The sequence below is a fragment of the Schistocerca serialis genome, chromosome 2 (assembly GCF_023864345.2).
Source record: "Schistocerca serialis cubense isolate TAMUIC-IGC-003099 chromosome 2, iqSchSeri2.2, whole genome shotgun sequence".
Classification (NCBI taxonomy): Eukaryota; Metazoa; Arthropoda; class Insecta; order Orthoptera; family Acrididae; genus Schistocerca; species Schistocerca serialis.
The window spans coordinates 818254119-818276538 of record NC_064639.1 but is presented as its reverse complement, the minus strand read 5'-3'; the positions used below and the strand labels follow the sequence as shown (position 1 = coordinate 818276538).

Below are 22420 nucleotides of genomic sequence, written 5' to 3'. Positions count from 1 at the left end.
TTTCTTTCTCGTTGCACAGATATGTCTCAATTCTTTACAGTGCCTACCACAGTATTAGTGGGGCTGCTGCTGCTGCTGCTGTAGCAACGGAACAACAAATTTCTGCAGAAGCTAACCTGCTTGCATCTCCTGAGCAACATCATTGACATAGCTTCCAGCAGTGCCCATCAGCAGCCTACTGATGTCCCACCAGCCCATCACCAGTTGGTCAAGAACATCAGCTCCTCATCACTGTACCACTGGCCCATCACTTCCACCCTAGCTCACCAGCACCTGGCTGACGTCTGACCTGCAAATCAACAGCTGGCTGACACACTCGGCTTTCTACCGACATTTGACAGCCCCACCACCCTCCCGGCCAAGCCCATTGGCTTCCTGCCAATGCCCACTGGCCTGCCACCTTACAGCGTAGTCCACAACATTCTGCCAATGTCACACAACCCTGTTGCTGCCATCTCCTTTGTAGCAAGCACTGTTGCCACCCTGGTGTCAGGGCAGGCATGCCTTCTCCTCTGGCACCCCAAATGCAGCTTGTAGGTTCAGATGAGTCCCTGGATGCCACTTAAACTGGCCCTGTCACTGTATTGGTGTCAGGTTGGATGGCTGCTGAGACAACTCCTCCTCTGTCACCCCTGACGGGTTCCAACGAGTCTCCAGCCCGGGTTCCAGCAAGTCTCCAGCCCGGGTTCCAGCAAGTCTCCAGCCCGGGTTCCAGCAAGTCCCCAGCCACTGCCTCTGCTACTGTCACGGCTTCCACTGCCACTGGCACAGCCTTCCCACCATCGCCACAGCTGCTCTTGATACCGCCATTACATCCACCATTCCTGCAGTTTCATTTTCTGTGTCATTTCCTCCTCCCGTTTCTATTTTTTCACCTCATGACATACTGCAAATCCCCGGGCCACTCCCAATCCCATCAGCATTGCCATCTCCCAGTGCCGGATTGCCATCCTCAATGATGACCTTGCCCATCTTTTGTTTCAAGGTCCCTGATTGTTGTGCCCTTCCTGCCGGCCACATCAGTGCCACATCATATGGCCTGTTGGCATTGTCGCATCTTGGGCGGCTGCTGTCAATCGGGCATCGCCTCTCATCGCCCACTGCACTTGCTGATGCTAGCTCACTGGTCAAGGGGCACCACCTCCCAGTGGCATCTGCATTGCCTCAAAGCCAGCTTCACCACCTCTTCTTGTTGTAATCAATGGTATTGACATGGGACCTACGATTTATCAATACAAGCATGTACTGCAGGCTGGCGCTCTCCAGGCTAATGGCGACACCACCATCGGAGAGGCAGGATAACAATCTGAGTTTGACTTAAGCACACAGTATCATCGTCAACGTCATCTGCCATTGCCACCACAGCAACATGTGGCACCAGCTATGCTGCAAACAACGATACTACTGCGAGGACTGATTAACCCTCCACACACCACATGCCTGTTGATTGTTGTAGAAGCATCCTTGTGCTGGGCAGTTATAAAGTATGTCTTCTCCCCAGCGCAGTCATTCCTTCTGCACCGCATGCAAGTCTTCATTCTGCATCTCGTCCGAGTTCTCCATGTTGGGCTTAATGCTGAGAACACCTGTGACCTGTCAGAGTGTAACCAGATTATGCCAACCATGTCTGCAGACTATCCAATGGAGATCATCTCTCCATATCAACCATACCAACCACACTATATCTGTCTAGTTAAGAACTTCTGTCTTATTGGGACCTGTGTCCTGAACCATCTTCAAGCTGTACCACTCTCCACAGATATGGCCATAATGATTTCATACTTGTACAAGCTCTTCCAGTGTGTTGCCTGTGACTATCGGTGGACTAGAACCAAGTAGTGCTGATTCAAGTCTGAATGACTGTTTTGTTGTATTCTTACCTGGGGCACATTAATTGGCATGCCTCTCTTGACCACAAAACAAAACTCCCAATTCTATAGCGGTTAACTCACATCTGATCAAGCAGGCTGTCAGACATGTGGACACAATATTGCCAACACAAAAAAGTTTGGTCCTCCTCTGATTGCGAAGTCTTTGTCACTAGTCACCACTTCAAACCTGAATGCCAGTGCACCATTTACTATGAACAGCAGTACTGGAATCACTTCTTATGCAGCAACTCCTGTATGATTCAGAATGAGCCACATTACTGACCAAAAGACTAAATAAAATGTATGGGCTACATTGAGCTGTCTTTCTCAGTTGGACATTGTCTTACCAAACACTATTGGGCAGGCACCTCTCCTAAATATTGGTACTGATGGCCTACAGCTGCTTTTGAGTTATTGAACTCATTGGTTTCGATGATCTTCGTGATATACTAAGACATCTCTATGGAACATATTGGTTTCAGGGTCTAAATGCCCCCCAGGACCTCACTGCGAAGTGAAATAATTACAGCAGTGTCACAATTTGAGGAATTTCCTTTTCCACACACATTTTGTAAACAATTTTGCAATTTCCTTTTGTATTGCTTTGTCAATCTTCAACAGTTTCTACTGAAACTAGTCCCATACATATCTGCAAATGAAATTATCCTGCAGAGGTTTGATTAATGGGAAAACAAATTTGGATGAAAAGATTCTGTTAAATGTGCTGCTTGCATGAAGACCACTTAAAATTCTTGTACCAATATTGCTGCAGGTTTCTGGGATATTAAATTTGCCTGCAACCTGTATACCATTGTTTCCCACATGATGACATGAAAATTGTATAAAGAAACTGGAATAGCATTGTATTTATTATTTAATTACTCACACAACGTTACAATGGGGTCACATTTCTTGAAATGTGAATAGTAGATTGAAATATTTTATAGCTGTGTGACTGAGTGGTTGTGTTTAACAGAGTTCTCTCTTTCACTCATTGCCCCAGTAACCATTCATTATGACGGAAAATACGTTAAAATTACATGCTTTGATAATTTATTATTTTCAATCAAGCATTTTAAATGAGATTTTCAGTCATTTAGATGTCATATTTCAGAATACGCCATTCAAACATTCATTACACAATATAGGATCTAGTGTTATGCGCACAAACCACAAAAATCAAAATTTTACAAGTTACAGTAAGGGATTGAGGAATATTCTACTAGATGCTATTTCACTACTTCCTGCACTATTTAATCCCTACTAGATAGTTTTATCCAATTAGCTAAGGAAATATGTATCATTATTTTAAAGGGTGTCTCTGAATACCCTTCAAAAGGTTAACTACAATATCAATATCTCTAACTTCATACAACATATTTAAACTGACTCTTAAAAAACTGTAAACTGTCAGTACATTCATAATGGGAAGTGCTTGATATGATGCTGAAAATACAGCTACTCAGTCAGTACATACTGGCACAATATGTCATCACAGAAATACATCTCAATTCTACTGATCTGTACTCATTCATCAGTACAGCCCAGATTTGTATATTATTAAGTATTCTTTTCTTTGCTCCTATGCACTTGAAAAGTGTAAATGTTCATGAACTATGTTGCTAGCATTGATTAATTTCATTTTATCATTACATATATTCCTATAATTATGTTTCTATGTGTTTTAGATATATTTGTGCACAAAATTACATGTATTAATGCTTTTTTTAGCCTTAACCTATGGTCACACTGAGGGATTTGTCGTGGACATTTTTACCTGCCACAACCTGTGGAGAGAAGTATCTAGGTGCACGTCCATCACAACCTAGTTCAGGGACATGCGCCCAGCAAAAGTAGCCAACGTGAGTGTTCTGACTGGTGACTTGTAGCCAGTCAGTTTCACGAAACATGGCATCTGAAACAGAACTTCTTTTGTGTGTGTGTGTGTGTGTGTGTGTGTGTGTGTGTGTGTGTGTGTGTGTGTGTGTATGTGTGTGCTGTTAATATGATTGTAAAAAGGGAGAATACTCTGAAAAAGGAAAATGTATGTAGTGGGTGTATAACTTTCACTGGAAACGGTACAGTCTTGGAACTTACAGTTCAGTGATGAGTGACCTAAAAGTTCAAGACATAAAGGTTAATTCAAAACTTTTGTTTATAATATATGACAGACTTTGGACTATTAAATATGACAATTCAATACTACACATTAAAAGACACCAATTTTCCAGAAGGTGTAACCCCTGGTGACGACTTGCCATTATATTACACTTTTTAGCTATTGGAGATTCCTACAGCTCCTTAATGCACATGCAAAGGATGTCCATACCTAAAATCAACAAAATACTACTAAAACTTTGTCAGGCTATAATAAGGTGCTTCAAAGAAAAATTAAGTTAGGAAATTGTTATCTTCATTGCTCTTTTATTTCAAATTAATTACCATAAATTACAATAGCATAAAACAGATTGAAGAATTTCTACATTCCCCGATTATAAAAACCAAATACTATGCAGTTCCCCAACTAGCATCTTTCTTTGGCTTTTCAGATTAAGATTTGAATAGCAAAATTCAATTCTCCTTGGTTAAAATGTAAACATTTTCCGGCTACCCTCATTTATATTAATTACAAGTGAAAAGTCTAATTCTGCTGTTGCACTTGCATTTGCCGAAGACTCGCTGTCAAATACTTCAAGTTCCCCAACTCTTGTTTCAAAAATCAAGTCTTTTATCCTCTTCTGAAGAATAGCAAGGTTTTTTTTTGTGAAAGTTTATCAGTTCACACTCAACAAACTTTGCAAACAAGGTAAAAGTTCCTCAGGATTTAGTCATTTGCGCACCTCAAAACTCCCATTATATCATTAGTAGACATTTGTTTTATTACTTTTGCCTTCTTGCGTGGTGGATATGTAAGGGGGCTCTGAATGAGTACTCAAAGTACTTGCTTTGTCTGCCAATGGTATTGATATACTGAGGACAGTCTCCTCACATCTCTCTCTTCCAATGTACCCTAAAAATGAGGAAAAATATTCCTCAGATTTTTTGTTTCCTTTTTTCAGACACCATATTCTGAAGCACAATGGAAGGAAATTTCATGAGAATTTGAGATTCACTGGAACTTTCCTCACTACACAGGGGCCTTAGATGGAAAACACATGCAAATTATTAATCCTGCTCATGCTGGAAGCACTTACGACAACTATAAAGACACTTTCAGTATTGAGTTAAAGGCATTAGTGGATGTCTATTACCAGTTTCTTAATACAGCTGTGGTAGTGTAAGAATGTATTTTAGATGGAGGTGTGTTTAGCCATACAACCTTTAACACAGTCCTTCAAGCGAGTGAGCTGTACATACCACAACCAGAGCCTCTGCCTGGAAGAGCTCTGTCCATTCCCAATTCAATGATAGCTGGTGATGTCTTTGCACTTCAAGAACATGGCACGAAATCCTACCCATTACAAAGGCAAAAGAGCCCAACGATTCACTGAGAATGCCTTTGGAATCCTGTAGTCTGTTTTTCACGTTCTAAGAAAACCTATTCACATCGATCCTCATAAAGCAACTACTATGACTTTGTGTTGTGCTTGTCTTCACAACTTCCTAAAAAGATCTAATTTATTCACCACCAGGTAGTTTTGATTCCTACAAAGAGGGACCTTAAAACCTGGGAGATGGAGACCATCCCTCACTTACATCCCGCTATTCAGGATCAGTAGAAATGTTATCAAAGATGATAAGCAAGTCAGAGATGGGTTTGCAGCATATTTTGTGACTGCTGAAGGACAAGTGAAAAGACAGTATTTGTTTGCTTACACGCAAACCTCGAGACGTCAGGCATTCAGATCTGTGCCAAACATTCTGTGTTGACAGAGTATCAACTAAAATACTGATTTAGTTTGTGCTGTTGTCTGGTAGAACATGTGTAAGTGGTAATTAAAAGTAATACCAGAACTACAGAGTACAAGAAAAGCACATCTGTGAGCACTGAATGTGAAGATCTCTGGTAGGTGAGTTGGAACAGCATCAGATTGTCATACTTAAGGTCCCGAGTCCGAAACCCACTGGTGGCGATTATTTTTTAACAGTTCACACATGAAATTATTATATGGGAGAACATTTTTCTAACATGTAAAAGTATGTTTCGGAGTTCCTAGCAATGTCCTTTTGGCAGTCTGCTTTCACTTCGTTAGATGAAAGTAGCAAACCTATAGAGTACATTTATATAGATAGGGGTGTGTGTGTGTGTGTGTGTGTGTGTGTGTGTGTGTGTGTGTGTGTGTGTGTGTCTCAGTCATCTATTTTTGACAAAGGCCTTACTGGTCAAAAGCTAGTCTTCTTGTTGTGCCTCTCTGTGACTCATCGTCTCAGCTATATGGTGAGCAGCAACCTCCCTTTTCATAATATTGTTAGGTGTGATGTTATCTATATAAATATACGCTGTAAGTTTGCTACTTTCAACTAATGAAGCAAAAGCAAATTGTCAAAAGAACGCTGCTACAAGTCTGAAAATGTCCTTCTACATGTTCTCCCATATAACAATTTTGCATGTAAATTATTAAAAAAGAAATCACCACCATTGGGTTTCGAACCCGGGACCTTTAGTATGACGACCTGATGTTCTACCAATTCACATATCAGATTTCTTCCCATTCAGAGCCCACAGATATGCTTTTTCTGTACTCCACAGTTCTGGCATTACTTTTAATTACCATTTACACGTGTTTACTGGACGACAGCACACAGCATGAACTAAATCAGTGTTTTGGTTGAGGGTCTATTGACACACAACGTTTGGAAGCAATCTGGAGTTTTGGGTTTAGTGTCAAAAGGTAGTTCTGTGATAAGTATCATATTCATCAAAAAATGCTTTTTTCCCATGCACAGCCTTTCACTGTTATGCAGGTAAACATTTGTGATAATCATATAAAATAAATATGCTCTAGATTACCTCAAATGTGGATAAACTCAATCTCGGTTAGCTTACATTCTCCTGGATGAGCAGTGAATCACAGACATACCACTTCAATACGAATTTTACTGTCCAATTCTTTATTCAAAAAACCAAATAAAGATATGAGTTTGTGAACTGCATCTGATTTGGAGTTTTTATAATTGTGGAATGTAGGATTCCATAATGAACATCTTTTGCTAAATTCTTTGATTAGTTTCACAATATTACTTTTTGTCCACAACACCAGAGGTCTGCCTCTGAACTGAAAGCACATGCTCACTAGAAAATGTATCAAGGATTTGTGCTATGAAACTTCCTGGCAGATTAAAACTGTGTGCCCGACCGAGACTCGAACTCGGGGCCTTTGCCTTTCGCGGGCAAGTGCTCTACCAACTGAGCTACCGAAGCACGACTCACGCCCGGTACTCACAGCTTTACTTCTACCAGTACCTCATCTCCTACCTTCAAAACTTTACAGAAGCTCTCCTGCGAACCTTGCAGAACTAGCACTCCCGAAAGAAAGGATATTGCGGAGACATGGCTTAGCCACAGCCTGGGGGATGTTTCCAGAATGAGATCTTCACTCTGCAGCGGAGTGTGCGCTGATATGAAACTTCCTGGCAGATTAAAACTGTTCTGCAAGGTTCGCAGGAGAGCTTCTGTAAAGTTTGGAAGGTAGGAGACGAGGTACTGGCAGAAATAAAGCTGTGAGTACCGGGCGTGAGTCGTGCTTCGGTAGCTCAGTTGGTAGAGCACTTGCCCGCGAAAGGCAAAGGTCCCGAGTTCGAGTCTCAGTCGGGCACACAGTTTTAATCTGCCAGGAAGTTTCATATCAGCGCACACTCCGCTGCAGGGTGAAAATCTCATTCTGGATCTGTGCTATGTTTTCGAAGCTCAAATGGATACAGGCACATGTGGCAGAACAGAGTATTTCTTGGAAATTTAGTGTCGGTGTCATAGGTACTTGTTGCAGGAACCTGCAACTTGTGCCAGATCCCATTGGTTGCACATACTGGGCACAAGTCCATACGACAAATCACTCAGTGGGGACATAGCTTTAATTATAATTCCCCAAACTCTCAGTAGTCCTTTCCCTTTGGAAAATATTCTAATCCAAACTACATAAAAGATGAAGACAGGAATTAAATAATCTGTAAAAATCATGTTCTAGTGCTGTAATACGCGGTTAATTGCACTCTGATTTGGATTACGGAAGGCGTGCTTCTACTTAATTTTCTACATATCTTTACCTATTTTAATTTTACATGTTCATATCTCATTAAATATCTGGGTCTCTACACATTAGTAATGCTCACACTGTTAAGACTGTGATAGCAACTGTGACTATGGGTTGTACAAGGAACGTTAAGAAAGGTAATAAGATATTTGTGCTTAGGAAGAGTAACTGGGTATAGATTGCAGAGTATCTGAGTAGCCAGCATCAAATATTCAGTGATGAGGACAAAGATATTGAGTACAAAAAGAAAAAATTCAAAAGCATTGTTCAATATATGAGACAAGTATGTTCCGAGCAACGTCTTAAAGGATGGGAAAGGCCACCATGGTTTAATAGCTGTGTTAGCAAACTGCTCTGTAAACAAAGAGAACTTCACTGCAGATTCAAGAAAAGTCAAAAACTGGCTGACAAAGAAAGCTGAACAAAGTGAAAATGAGCATAAGGAGAGCAATGGGAGAAGCATTCAATGACTTGAAAAGTAAAATTTTGTCAACCGATCTGAGTAAAAAACCTAAGAAGTTTTGGTCTTATCAATAATCACCTATTCATTCACTCAGGGATCATACTGGAACCAAAACAGAAGATACAGAGAGAAATACTGAATTTGGTCTTCTGAAATGGTTTTGCTGGAAAAGATCTTGACATAGTCCCTCCTTTAGATCATCATATGAAATCGAAATAGCAGATATTGAGATAGCCGATCGCAGAATAGAAAAGCAACTACAACTGCTTCCTAGTGGGAAGGCATCAGCATCACATGAAATGCCAGTAAAATTCTATGACGATTATGCAAAATAACTTGCTCTCCTAGCAGCAGTTTATCATAGACTGCTGGAGTAACGAAGGGTATCCAGCAACTGAAAAAAAAGGTCACCTCATTCCCACTTTCAAGAAGGGCTGCAGGACAGATGCACACAATATGACACATTTTAAGCTCAAGAATAATGGCATTTTTGGAGAATGAAAATCTCATCTATAAAAATCAATATGAAATCTGCAAACAGAGATCTTGCAAAACTCAGCTTGTTCTGTTCCTCCATGAGACCAATAGTGCTGTAGACAGTGGTGTTCAGGTTGATGATGTGTTCCTTGACTTTAGGAGGGCAACCAACACCATCCTGAAAGGACGTTTAGTGAAAAAGGTACGAGCGAATCACATATTGGATCAGATTTGTGACTGGATTCAAGACTGCCTTGCAGACAGAACTCATCATGTCACTCTTTAACAGAACAAAATCACCAGGTGTAAACGTAATTTCTGAAGTACGATGAGGAAGAGTGGAGGACAGTTGTTGTTTGGTTTACATAAATGATCCAGTAGAAAGCATCGGATGCTCTTTAAGACTGTGTACAGATGATGTGGTTGTCTATAACAAAGTAGCAGTGCCATAGTATGGATTTGCAAAATGGCCTGCAGAGGACTGAAAAGGGGAGCAGACTCTAGCAGTTGATCCTAATTGTAAATAAGTGTAACATATTGCACATACGAAGGAAACTCATCCGTGAAGGAAGCAGCTCACGAGGTGCTTGTTCGACTGATTCTTGAGTATTGTTCATCAATATGGGTTCCTTACTAGGTAGGAACTGATAGAAGAGATAGAGAAGATTCAATGAAGAGCGGCATGTTTCATTGCAGGATCATGTAGATGGCGCGTGAGCGTTGCTGAGATGCTCACCAAACCCCATTGGCAGACATTACAAGAGAAGTGTTGTGGATCCTGGAGAGGTTTACTACTGAAATTTTGAGAGAGCACTTTCCCGGAAAGGTCTGATGACATACTGCTTTCTCCCACATACATTTTGTGTAACAACCATGAAAATTCGAGAAATTAGAGCCAATACAGAGGCCTACTGACAATCATTCTTCTCAGATGCCATTCGGTAGTGGAACAGGGTAGGGTGATCAGTTAGAGATACTCTCTGCCGCATACCAGTAGGTGGCTTTTCAAGTGTGATGTAGGTCTGAAAAAATAAAACTAATATAAGTACTTACCAATGCTGGAACCATTTTTCTGGTCCCATCCTTAAACACAGGGATCTTCAATTCATCTAGTGGTAAAGTATCATTCTGTGAACACAAACAGTACAAAGAAATTAAAACTGTTGTTAGACTGGTAAAATACATAACCTACATAACTGCCATAAGGTCGACAATTATCAAAATAACAATATTGTGCCTGACAAGTCACTATCCTTTCATAATTTCACATCTTACACTGAACAGACTGAGTCATTGTATTTCAGAGATATTAAAAAAATCTTCATAAGTTCCTTTAATTGTTCATAACAACACACACTACATTGTAGAAGTGTTGCATTCATCACTGACATGCATGTGGCCAATGTGCTATCAAATAGCGAGAGTGATTTGGATATGTCAAGAAGTCACATGGAAATAATTTGAACAGATATGATGCTTACTTAATTTAACACTGTTGCAACAGGCTGATGGAGAAAGTTGGGTTTGGGGTGTCGGAATGGCGGCGGGGTGGCAGGGCACAAGTGTAGCCTTCCATCAGGTAGGATAGAGACTTTAAGAGGAAAGTGTAACTATCTCATTCCTAAAACTGAGGAGTGAACTTCTGACTACGCACATAAAAACAGCTTAAGTTGGGTCAACCCCTGAATACATCAATGCAATTTGGCCTTTGAATCATGTGCTGGTTAGAGATAAGAGATTTAACTTCACATCTAAGATGGGACAGCCTTATACTTCAACAATATCAAGGCTAAAGCTGAACTAAGACCATTCTAAAACTTCTATTAAAAAAAGTAAAGCCATCATCAATACAAAGATTAGTTTGAACACCATAGTTACTATGCATGGACCTGTTGGAGGTAGCACACCACTCAACCTTGGAACTGACTTATCCAACCAACCAGTTACAGGAGGACCTACAGTTTAACACAGACTGTGAGGCATGGCACAACTTGGTATTTTTCACATCAACCAACATTCCCTTATGGATAGCAAACTAAGGATCTTCAGCACTGTTTATGACATTAACCCAAGTAATTGGAGAAAAGCTATTATTAAAAAATGGCATTCATTTGACTGTGTTCTTGTGCCTGGAAGTCATTATGCCTACCAATATTCTAACAGGCTGCAATAAATAATCAACAAAATAGTCAGAACTATTACAAGTGCTCTACACTTGTTTTCTGAGAACATCTGGAAAACAGAAAATATGCCAGAATAGTGAAAACTAGCATTAATACACCCACTACATAAAACGAGAGACAAACTTAATGCTAACAATTACAGAAAAGTGTCACTTGCCAGTTGCATACAAAAAATGGGGAGATTACTAATGAGTCACAGATTTTGACGTCATAAAGTTTCAAACATATGATGCTCAGCCATTTGTAGTAATAACAAATGGAAAGAGAATGTCCCAAAGTTTTGTTTATGCCACTGCAGGTTTAATTGTCATAAACCATATCAAACACAGATATGGCAAAGGCTCAGCAGGCATATACATGATTCGCAGAAAACAATTTTTAAGTTTCAATCTCACACTTAATCCCCCATGAACCATGGACCTTGCCATGGGTGGTGAGGCTTGCGTGCCTCAGCGATACAGATAGCCGTACCGTAGGTGCAACCACAACAGATGGGTATCTGTTGAGAGGCCAGACAAACATGTGGTTCCTGAAGAGGGGCAACAGCCTTTTCAGTAGTTGCAGGGGCAAGTCTGGATGAATAACTGATCTGGCCTTTAACCAAAACGGCCTTGCTGTGCTAGTGCTGCGAACGGCTGAAAGCAAGGGGAAATTACAGCCGTAATATTTCCTGAGGGCATGCAGCTTTCTGTATGGTAAATGATGACGGCATCCTGCTGGGTAAAATATTCTGGAGGTAAAATAGTCCCCTATTTGGATCTCCGGGTGGGGACTACTCAGGAGGCATCTGTAATTATTTGTTTGTTTATCCATGTTTGCTGTCAGTGTGAGGAAGTAATTGTCAAATTTGGTTGCCAATAATTTGTTGGAGTTACCATTCTTGCCAGTGCTTTATGGGGCTGAACGGCAACTGTTTTGCTATTTTTTATTTGTTTCTTGTTTGATATTGTTCTAAACTGTTTTTGCCTTACTTTTAGCGCAATTACTTATTTTTGCTCCTACACCATTCAGCACAAAACTATAGGACAGTGTATGTGTTTTGCTTTCTTATTAACAGGCTAGAGGATTTTACAATACCACAACTTTCAAGCGTTGCCTGCAACTTGTGGTGGTAGGAAGTTCCTATGGGACCAAACTGCTGAAGTCATCAGTCCCTAGTTTTATACACTACTTAAGCTAACTTACGCTAAGGACAACACACACACACCCATGCCCAAGAGAGGAGTCAAACCTCCGACGGTGGGAGCTGCACGAACTGTGGCAAGGCACCTCTGACTGCACGGCTACACCGCACAGCCTGCAGTTTATGTGAATTACATAGAAACCAGTAGAAAATACTTTAATCCCAGTACTTGGTCATCAATAGTTCTTACTTTAATGCTATTTTACCCTTACTTGTTTTATGGAAAAACGAGATTCAAAGTGCTACAGGAATGTATTTAAGAAATAATTAAAATTTTCCTCTACAGTGTGTTGTGTAAAGCTATTCCTTCTATTGTTCCACAACAGAAGAATAATTGCAACACCAAGTCAACAGACCGATTTTCCCAAAAATAGGTCCATTTGCATATTATTATTAGGAATTGTTTGCACAAGTGCAAGGTAACCAATGAGAACAATCCCCGAGCATGGTTTTTACAACAGATTTCACTTGTTTTTGTGCCTTCCACCCACTCTATCAATTGCTTTCACTTTTGATGTGACATTCTGCACCCACACCTCACTCACAATAACTCTGTTCGGAAGATCAATGGGATTCTTTTTTCCTATCTGTTATAAACTTTATAAAGTCTTGCATGTCTGTCCAAATTAAACTTAATTTCACTACATTACAAAATCTTCTGCACAGCAGGCATTGCCAAAGTTGAAGTGGTGCTACATTATGCCTTTCAACACTTTCAGAGAGAGCGTCAGCTAACTCCACAGCTGTACACGGCTTGCTTTCTGTGACAGAATAAATGTGATAAGTGAATTGTGAAAACTTGGTTCCACTCAAAATTAAAGTTATATATATTTTTTGTCAGTATTTCAGTTAAAGAGCATTCAGTTTTGTTTACACGGTTTGTGTTTTCCCACATCACTCAAGACAAATATTGGCGTTATTCACTCCCAATGGGTAAATTAGATGTTTTTGATTTCAATGGTATTTCCATTCTGCCTTTACACAGTATAAAAATTATGCTACTGTTATTTTCCAACCTCCAGCAATGTTCACTAGCCACAATTCATTGTCACAGGTGGGTGTGGGGGGCGCTACTGTTGTACACAAAACCGAACTTTGTTACTTTCACATTTGTATTCCAGTTCTGCATAATAGAGTAATATCTATTAAAGGTTCTTTTTATTATTATATCCTGTCACTGGCATGTATCTAAGTAGCTCTATAGCAAATGCAGCCTTCAGCACATGGGTATTTTTACCTCTAAAATAGAGATAAAGTGTAACGCAAAAGTTATTAATTTTGTGTCATCCATTATAAATGGTTATAACAACATCCACAAATACAGCATAGCCTTTTAAACTTATATTTCCTTCTGACCATTTTTGTGTACCAATTATGAGTCTCCCTAAGGTGCCAATAAAACTGTATTCTTGTCAATATGTGACAATCCTTAAGGAGAGTACAGTACTCATCATTAACTTACCTTGGGGAAAGTAATTACCAATAAATCTTGGATAGTTTTGACTGCATAAGGAAGTGGCAGTTTGCCCTGATAAATATTAAGCAAGAAGCTATTTACACACAACACTATAATAAATGATAAAATGAGATATCAGCGGGGTTAAGGATAGATGTGGGTGAGATGATGTCATACATTTGTTCCAGGCTATGATCATGGATTAAAGCAAATCAACAGTGGCTTGAGTCAACTGTTGCCATTTTCACATATTTGAGCAAAGTGATCTGAAGATGGGGCTTCATTAGTGACAAACTGGTAATCAAAGTGGGGGTGTGGGGTAAGATGTAATGGGGTTTTCAATGAGTAACTGTCAGCTTCCAATCTTGTAGTAATCGGTTGTAAGAAGTATGAACCAACTGATTGCTTTGATGCCCACGTGGAGTTACTTAATATAATACAATACGCTCAAATGGGTGCAAGCAAATTAAACCAATGTGGAATTGCTATTGCGAATCTTGAGAAATAACATGTGATAAGATTAGATTTTTATGTTATACTCAACCATTTCAATACATAGCTGCACCAATAAACATCGTATTAGAAGTAAGTATTTTAAAATGAAACCGTCAGTGGTTCATATTTGCAATTTTCATGGTTTGCCTGTAAGGCAACAGTTCAATCACAATAGTACTTTTTGGCGCAAAGGCACTATCAAGTCGCAAACGACCAAAACAAATAGTGCCAATACTTCAACACATTCAATTCGCTATAACTAGAATCAGTGATTTAGATTTTATCTGTCAACATTTTGCTCGGAATATCAATTCGTAGGCATAGTCCGACCTTTTAAAGACGTACAAGATCAACTGTTTTGTCACGCATACTGTTTCTAGCAGTTCGATATGTTAACAGTGTTTAAGGAAGAAACAAAACTAACTTATATATTGCCACAATATGAAAAGTGCAGTGTCTGCTAAGGACGGCATACGTCGTGCAGATCTTATACAAGACTGTCAATGAAAAAATAACAGGTTCTGTTCATTGCTTTACGGCAACAGCGGCTATCTAACTTAGCGCTATCATAAACAATATTTGCAACACTGGATTTAACACGTTCCTAATTGCAGGCGAACTGTCAACTAGCAGAAATGGCACGCCGATTTAAGTTTGAATGTTTTCAACAATGAAATATTACGTGTACGTCGACAGGCCTCAAGAAACATCATACCAACACTTTCCTCACTGGAACCATTCTTGTCAATTATACCTAAATCACAAATAACTGACAACACCTTACTTACTGTGTTCATAACTACGGGAAAAACAATTTTGTATCAGAGATTGTGATCTCTGTCCATGGATATAACAAAGTGGATACGTACTTGCGCCACTACTAGTATCACAATTGGCTCTCCGAACTGCACAAGACAGTTACCTGGGTTTCCACTTCCACAGAAATCTTACACAAGCATCACTGAACATAATAACCCACTGCATTCGGCTGTACCTCCAATACACTTTCGGGGGACAGTAAATCGTGTTTACACGTGTGCGATCTATATTCCCACTGGCGATTTTTCATTAAGGTGCCAATTAAAATAATTCATGTGGGCGTTATGTGGTAGTGCAGGTCTTAACTCAGTTTATTAAATGATACACGCCCTATGTGCTCTTAGCTAATAACTGATTTTCACAATGTGTGACATAATATGTAAACGAGTCTACTTGTGTTGTAGCAACGAACATTTTGTCTCTGGCAATCAATGTTTTGCTTCTGGCAGCTGCATCTTTGGGAAATTAAAAATATAGATATATTGTCACGTCGAGAACATGGACGACGTCTCTGCCCTTCTGTCTTCTTGATGATGGCCCATAGTCCTTGCCTTCATATGTGATTTCCAACGAGGGACGCCGGCCGGAGTGGCCGAGCGGTTAAAGGCGCTACAGTCTGGAACCGCACGACCGCTACGGTCCCAGGTTCGAATCCTGCCTCGGGCATGGATGTGTGTGATGTCCTTAGGTTAGTTAGGTTTAAGTAGTTCTAAGTTCTAGGGGACTTATGACCACAGCAGTTGAGTCCCATAGTGCTCAGAGCCATTTGAACCATTTGAACCAACGAGGGACAAATGGCCTACATAGCGCTTTAGTAACTTTCCGAATAGTCCTAGTTTCTGCATTGGCGTAAAACTCTAAACCAAATCTCCCATGCTATATCTCTCTGGTGTTTGACACTGTAGCACTCGTGGTCCTTCTCCTGGGCGTCCAGGGTTTGTATGTGGACCAACTGCCTTGCTTCTTCTGTCCTGGTCAAGAAGTGTTTTACGTAAACATCCTGAGTATTGTCCAGGTGAAACAGGAAAGTGTATCCATTGTCGTTTTGGCCTCATGACTGTGGAAAAGAAAAAACACTGTGAAGCTTGAAGTGTCTTGCTTCACTTTGTTGTATGTGAAGTGTTGTATCCGAGTCTCTCTGTTCGACATCATCATAGATTAGAAGCATACCTGCATGTGAGTGAGGCCTTATATAGCTCCTGTCTAGAGCCTGTGTGTTGGGAGAAAGACTCATGTGTGCACAGTGACAGAAGGTCTGAAGAGGATTCAGTCGAGTACGTAGTTCTAATTTTCATGTGCTAGAGGACAGTAATGGATAAGACCAAACAGAAAGAGCTATAATGAAGTTAAGAATTTTGACAACCAGAGTCCAGTAGTGCACAGAAACATTCAACAAACAGGTCAAGAGAACGTTTTGTGAATTGTTCTGTTTATTTCTTGAAGGCTTTTTGTTTATTTACGTTTGTACAGTTTTGTATATGCTTTTAGTAGTGTGAATGGTGCGTAAATGTGGTCTAAAGTAAATATGTAGATCATTGTTCTACTGATGAACACTGAACGAACTAGTGTGAGAAAGTTTTAAGACAGTGTGAATGCAGACGACAGGGAATTTTGTATCACAAGTAAGTTTTGATAAAAGGAAAGCTAATTCGTGTGCAAATGAAAATAGTTAATAACATAAAGTATCAATAAAATATTAGTATGTTAAATATTTGTTTTGAGGAAAAGTACAATTTGAAAGTGTGTTATTTGTTGATTGAATAGTCATGAAAATAATAATAATGAAAGCAATATTTTTCTATTGGCCTTAAAGAAAACTGACCAGTCAGAATGGAGTATTCTCCGTTCATCTTTTCCCTTGGAGGTATAGAATGCTTACAGCAGTCTAAAGGGGTCAGAGCCCAGCACTTCCATGATATGGTCGCGTGTAGTATGAGCTCTGAAGGAAGTTATAATTTACCGGTTTTAGTTGTGCTACATGTTTCAAAAGTGTTTTAAAGTGAAGGCAAATTTATTCTGGTGTTTTATTTTATAAAGTACGGATGTTTTAAGTAATTTTGTGTATGACAAAAGACAGTAATTCCACGTGGCATATTGAGCAGATCGGTGATTACCTTTAGTGCATTAGACTCTGGTAAACTCAATAGTGTGTTGAGTATTTTAATTTAAGAACAATCCATACTTAGTAGGTGTTCAGGTTTCGGGTAATATGTTACCTTAAACTTGCAGACGTGAATGAAAGGGTTTGAGCATGACTGTGTTAAGATTAGCGAGGGCTTGCAGTGAACGTGTACATCTCAAGGCTCAGAATATGCCAAAGTTTTGCCAGCATTTCCACCTTCCATTCAAAATTAAGACCTTTTCAAGATTCTTAGAATAGTTATGTTGTATGCAGCCTGGAGCAAGTTGCAGTACAGTACGTTTCTGCTCAGCTTTCCTACTGGCAATCTGCTGCAACGAGTTCACAGGTAGGTGCAGGTAATGGACGAACTAACATGAGGACTTATTTGATTTGATATGATTTGATTTTGACAGGGAAGCTAAAACAGCTCTGGTCTAAGCGCTGGCTAAGTGGCTGCCATCTGCGTTAGTTGCGCTGGTAGCCCATGATGTAACTTACTGCTCCCTCAAGCGCAACTCGTGGACCGCTTGTAGGGAGGTGAAGGGAAAAAGCCATTCACCATCATTGTAGTGAGCTTTAGCAGCTACAGCCATCCAGCCAGGGCAGCTCAGCCAGTGACTGCAGACAGCTCTGTGCCTGGGAGGCAGTTTGTACCCTGGCCCCATCCCTGTGGAAGGCAGCTTGCAGTCTGCCAAACGATTTTGCCCAGAGAGTGAAGGCCAACAGTCTTCTCGCTCCTTGTGCCAGTGCAGCTCCAAGGTGCAACCCACCCTTTCACAGCTATGGCTTGTTCATGCAGTGGAGATTGGCAGTAGTTTCCGCAGGCTGGTTGGCTGCTGATACTCATCACCAGAAGCTCGTTGTGATTGGCCTGCAACTTAAACAATTATCATACTCTTCAGTTCTAGACATGGACAGAATGGCGACACGACTGCCTGATTTGAACCTTCAAGCTCACTTGTTTACTCCTCTTTTACCTATACCCCTGGCATAGTTCGTCAGGAGGGGACAAGTGAGGTGCTCTTTAATAATTATAATGTCAGCTTTCCTCAGCCCGCTTTGGCCTCTACACACAGGTCATTAGGTGCTGTTGTAACTGCAACATATTGGTTCTTCACAGCATGTCAGTGTCCTATGCTGCCATGATTACTTTACAATAGTATAAAATGACTGCCGGGCTGTGTCTTGTCACCTGTAAGCAGTATCATAAATGTGCTACACAGAATCGTTTGCTAAATATCAACATTGCCCGTGCCTGCCATCCTATGGCCAGTCGGTTCCTTAACTAATACCTTCCAACTGTAGCTGCTCGAAATTTACAATTCCCCTAATCCACGCCTTTACTTATTTGTGATGCAGCATTACATACTTTCTTGAAGCAAAGGGCTGTGATATTGATGCTGCAGAGGACTGTAGATGCGTTGCAGTGGATGTGACAGCTGAATATCTCTAGTGGCACTGTAGCATCGTAATAGCTGATCCACATCCACCTTTGTGCTGACAATTACAGGAAGCGGGTCGTCCAATGACATCTGCCTCCCATGGTTCTAGGTGTTGTCCTGTTGCATTCCAAGGTATGTCTTGCCAAAATAGAAATCATAGATGTAAGAAGAGATGGCACTACGGGCTTCCCTGTATGTTCATTTGAATACATGCCACCATGTTATATGCCTCATAGGATAATGCAACTCATGTTTATGATTGATTCTTATTCTTAATTTCTGTCACGTGCACGAAACAGTTGTTTTAATAGAAAATGTTACAGCGCTTTCCTGAATAGCACAGCGCAAAGAAGGTATTTTTAGACTTTTTCTGATCTTAAACACATATCTGATCTAGTAACACACAGCAAAAAAAGTTTTGCATCAACACAGTTTCCAGAACTTTTGAAGATAGACGTTGACTGTGGATGTTCTGTCACAGACACAGTCCCTTTTACTGTTCAGAGATGTCACTAAACCCGCCCAAAGATGTAAACAACCGTGCATGAGCAACGCCTATCAGACGGAGGAGTCCGACAGCCGATCAGTTCCACTCATTCCACCAGGAAGGAGGTACAGAGCTCGTGTTGTCTGTAGTTCAACCATGCCTAGACAGTCAATACTGAGGTTCGATCACATCCACATTGTTACTTTGTGCCAGGAAGGGCTTTCAACAAGGGAAGACATTCAGAGATCAAAGCAAACACTCTCCGAATATGGAGGTGGCTGGATACAGTCGAGTGCAGTGCTATATTATACGCCCCGATCAATGAATTTGGGCTAGGTGGTGGCAGCTGTGCTACATTTACAATCAATTTTAGGACACAGAACGAGATGTTATGTCATGATCGCATATATAGATCTGACCTCAAACCGATAGAATTGCGAAAAGTGACCAGGGAATAGGTATAAATTGACCGAATATAGGGTGTAATGCGGTGAAATTGAGGAAGTACTTTGCTATCTTCTGGTTCGCGCCGAATAATTTGTATATGGGACCAAGCATGCTGCAACAGAATGAATCGCAGAAAACATTGACATCGAAACGAGGGGAATGAGGGAAGCAGGCTGTTTTTTTCCATTGAGGCTGCACTATATGTCATCAGAGGACTTCCATCTCATATGTGAAGAAATTAGACAAACTCCTCTAAAGGAGCTTTGATTTATGCGATCACCCCTATCTTGGGTGTAAAATCGAGACTTCAGGGTTATAACTAACTTAGCGGCAAGAGCTTGTAATGCACTGCGATCCCTGTGTACACACATTTGCCCTACTGATGCGCTGTTTACAGAGTTAGTGACGGAATGACTTGTAATTTTCACATGTTGGACGCTGCTGCTACGCGTTTATCTGTTTCCTAGTAGGATGTATACCCGCTACTGACTATCATTTTATGTAAGCCTTATGCAGGCATTGTATAATTCCTGAATCATGATCAGTTGTGAATAGTGAACACTATACGTCTCCGCAAAGCTATATTGTTTTACAATTCGATAAGATAGTTCAGCGTATAGAGAAACTGTGAAGAAGGATGTATGTCTGATAGGACGGAAAGGTATTCGATCTAGCATTATAGCCTGTTTTTAAGTGAAGAATGTTGTAGTCTTAGGAGTGTGTGTGTTTATGTTTTCTACCTTCCAGCTACAGATCTTAGACTCTAGAACAACAATTTAGAGTTGATAGCTTCATTGATTTAGGTAAAAATGTACCAAACTCAATTAGTCTCGAACTCCATCGCGTATAAAAATAAGTCTTTTGTTGTTCTTCTTAACTGTATGATATTACATTACAGCACTTTGAAATCTGTTACTATACATGGATAAGGAGTGCTAAGCTCCCCGACATGGTCACATCTTGAGAAATCTCTTGCGCTTGCATGGGTTCGGACTTGGAAAGGTATATTCATTCACGAGACATGGAGTGTAATACTCTTCTTCTGATCACTTGAAGATTAATTCTCTAACAGTGCTGCAAGGTGGGTTAGTCAATGACTGTGTGAGGTTGGTCTTTTACCCTAAGATGGGAAGAATGCTCTGTGACTCTCTTACGCTGAGAGATAGATCGTAAATCACACACTATGCTCGAGGTGATAGAAATACATAGAGCGCTGTCTCGCATACTTTGATGATTTATGTGTTCGATAATTAAGAGTTAATGGGTGTGCTCAGCAGTGATCTATCCATGTTCGCAATTATACTCGCAAAGTAGAGAAGTGTTTGTTTAGCTATGATATTGAAATTGGAGAAACATGCTGTCACATGATTGGACAGTGTTGGAGTTAGTGTAAAACTGCTATAAATGTTCGCGCTATCAACTGTGTTGCTTAATATTACAGTACAGCGTCTTTTCCACCCCATCCGTGCATTGGTGCGCTGTTGGTTACCGCATAATGATTGACTGACAAGTCTTGTTTGAGCTGGGGAATGAGTTTTGTGCAGTCCTGGACAGAGCGGCTGGTCCCGGCGGAGGTTCGAGTCCTCCCTAGGGCATGGGTGTGTGTGTGTGTGTGTGTGTGTTTGTCCTTAGGATAATTTAGGTTAGGTAGTGTGTAAGCTTAGGGACTGATGACCGTAGCAGTTAAGTCCCATAAGATTTCACGCGCACAATGAGTTTTGTGGATGGGTGACAGCTTCTGGGTGTTGCTAGCAGTGAAAACAGTGATTCCTTACATGAGTGCAGAATGAGGAATCACTCGAAATGGAACGCAGAACCATCATCTATTCCGTCATTGTGACAGAAGAGCTTAATTGTAGTGGTCGTCAGTAGCTTTCAGACATCAGTTTGGAAACTCTCCACAATGCAGCCAAAGTCTTCTACTTTCCTTATGCTGTAAATGTCTTTTATTTGAAATCATCCAACGTGTGTCACATATTATCCTAGTTACAGTAACAAAATTATTTGCTTAGAACGTGACACAGGCATCGCAAGTCGAGGCAGAAAAAAGGAAATGTTTTGTGTTGTACAAAAGTGTGTTAGAAAAAAAAAGCGCTATAGATACTGAGGCACAGTCATCAAGAGGAGACATTACGTGTACAATGATTGGTGTCAGACTGTAGTAGCAATGGTGATATGTAATTGTAGTTACATTGGTAAATATATTCAGGGCTTCGAATATAATTGTCAGTCTGGTATGTATTTGATAAGGTGGAGACAATTTTGCGGGTTTAGCGGTCGACAGCGTCCTCTGCTGGTGGTAGTGAGTACTAGACCCCGTGGAGAACACACTGTTTGCCGACATCATGGATAACTGTACTTGGACTGATGACCGTAGATGTTAAGTCCCATAGTGCTCAGAGCCAACTGTACTTGCGTCATCAGCTGGTGTCACGGAGGCGTCCTCTGGTGGCGACGAAATGTACTAAGACAACTGGGGTCTGGAGCTCGTGGTGAACACACTAGGTGGTGCCATCTTAGATTATGGTACTTGCGCCATCACCTGATGTCACTACAGCGTCCTCTAGTGGCATAGATATGAACTAAGTCAGTTGGACACTGGACTCAGTGGCGAATACACTGGGTTGTGGTGCTGCCCCTAATCGTTTAAACAAAGACTGGTGTATGATTTCTACAGTTGACGATTAGCAAGCAGAGTCTTTTAGATTATTTACGAGTGGATCGGATGTCTGTAGGCTGTGCAATGGGTTATTATTGACGGTTTACAATTAGCAAGTGTGTATG

At 40.6% G+C, this 22420-nt stretch overlaps 1 protein-coding gene across 6 annotated transcripts in view; it reads right to left on the bottom strand.

Annotated features, from left to right (window-relative positions):
• Positions 1-15255, bottom strand: part of LOC126458067 (activating signal cointegrator 1 complex subunit 2) — a 158974-nt gene extending 143719 nt beyond the window's left edge. Inside the window, exons 1-2 of one of the 6 annotated variants that reach the window (XM_050094873.1) lie at positions 15189-15255; positions 10056-10130 (exon numbers count right to left, since the gene is read on the bottom strand). In XM_050094873.1, coding sequence (XP_049950830.1) covers positions 10056-10070 — 15 coding nt within the window. In that variant the 5' untranslated portion in view covers positions 10071-10130; positions 15189-15255. The other 5 variants (XM_050094870.1, XM_050094868.1, XM_050094869.1 and 2 more) reach the window with 5 other exon arrangements.
• Positions 15256-22420: the final 7165 nt, after the last annotated feature.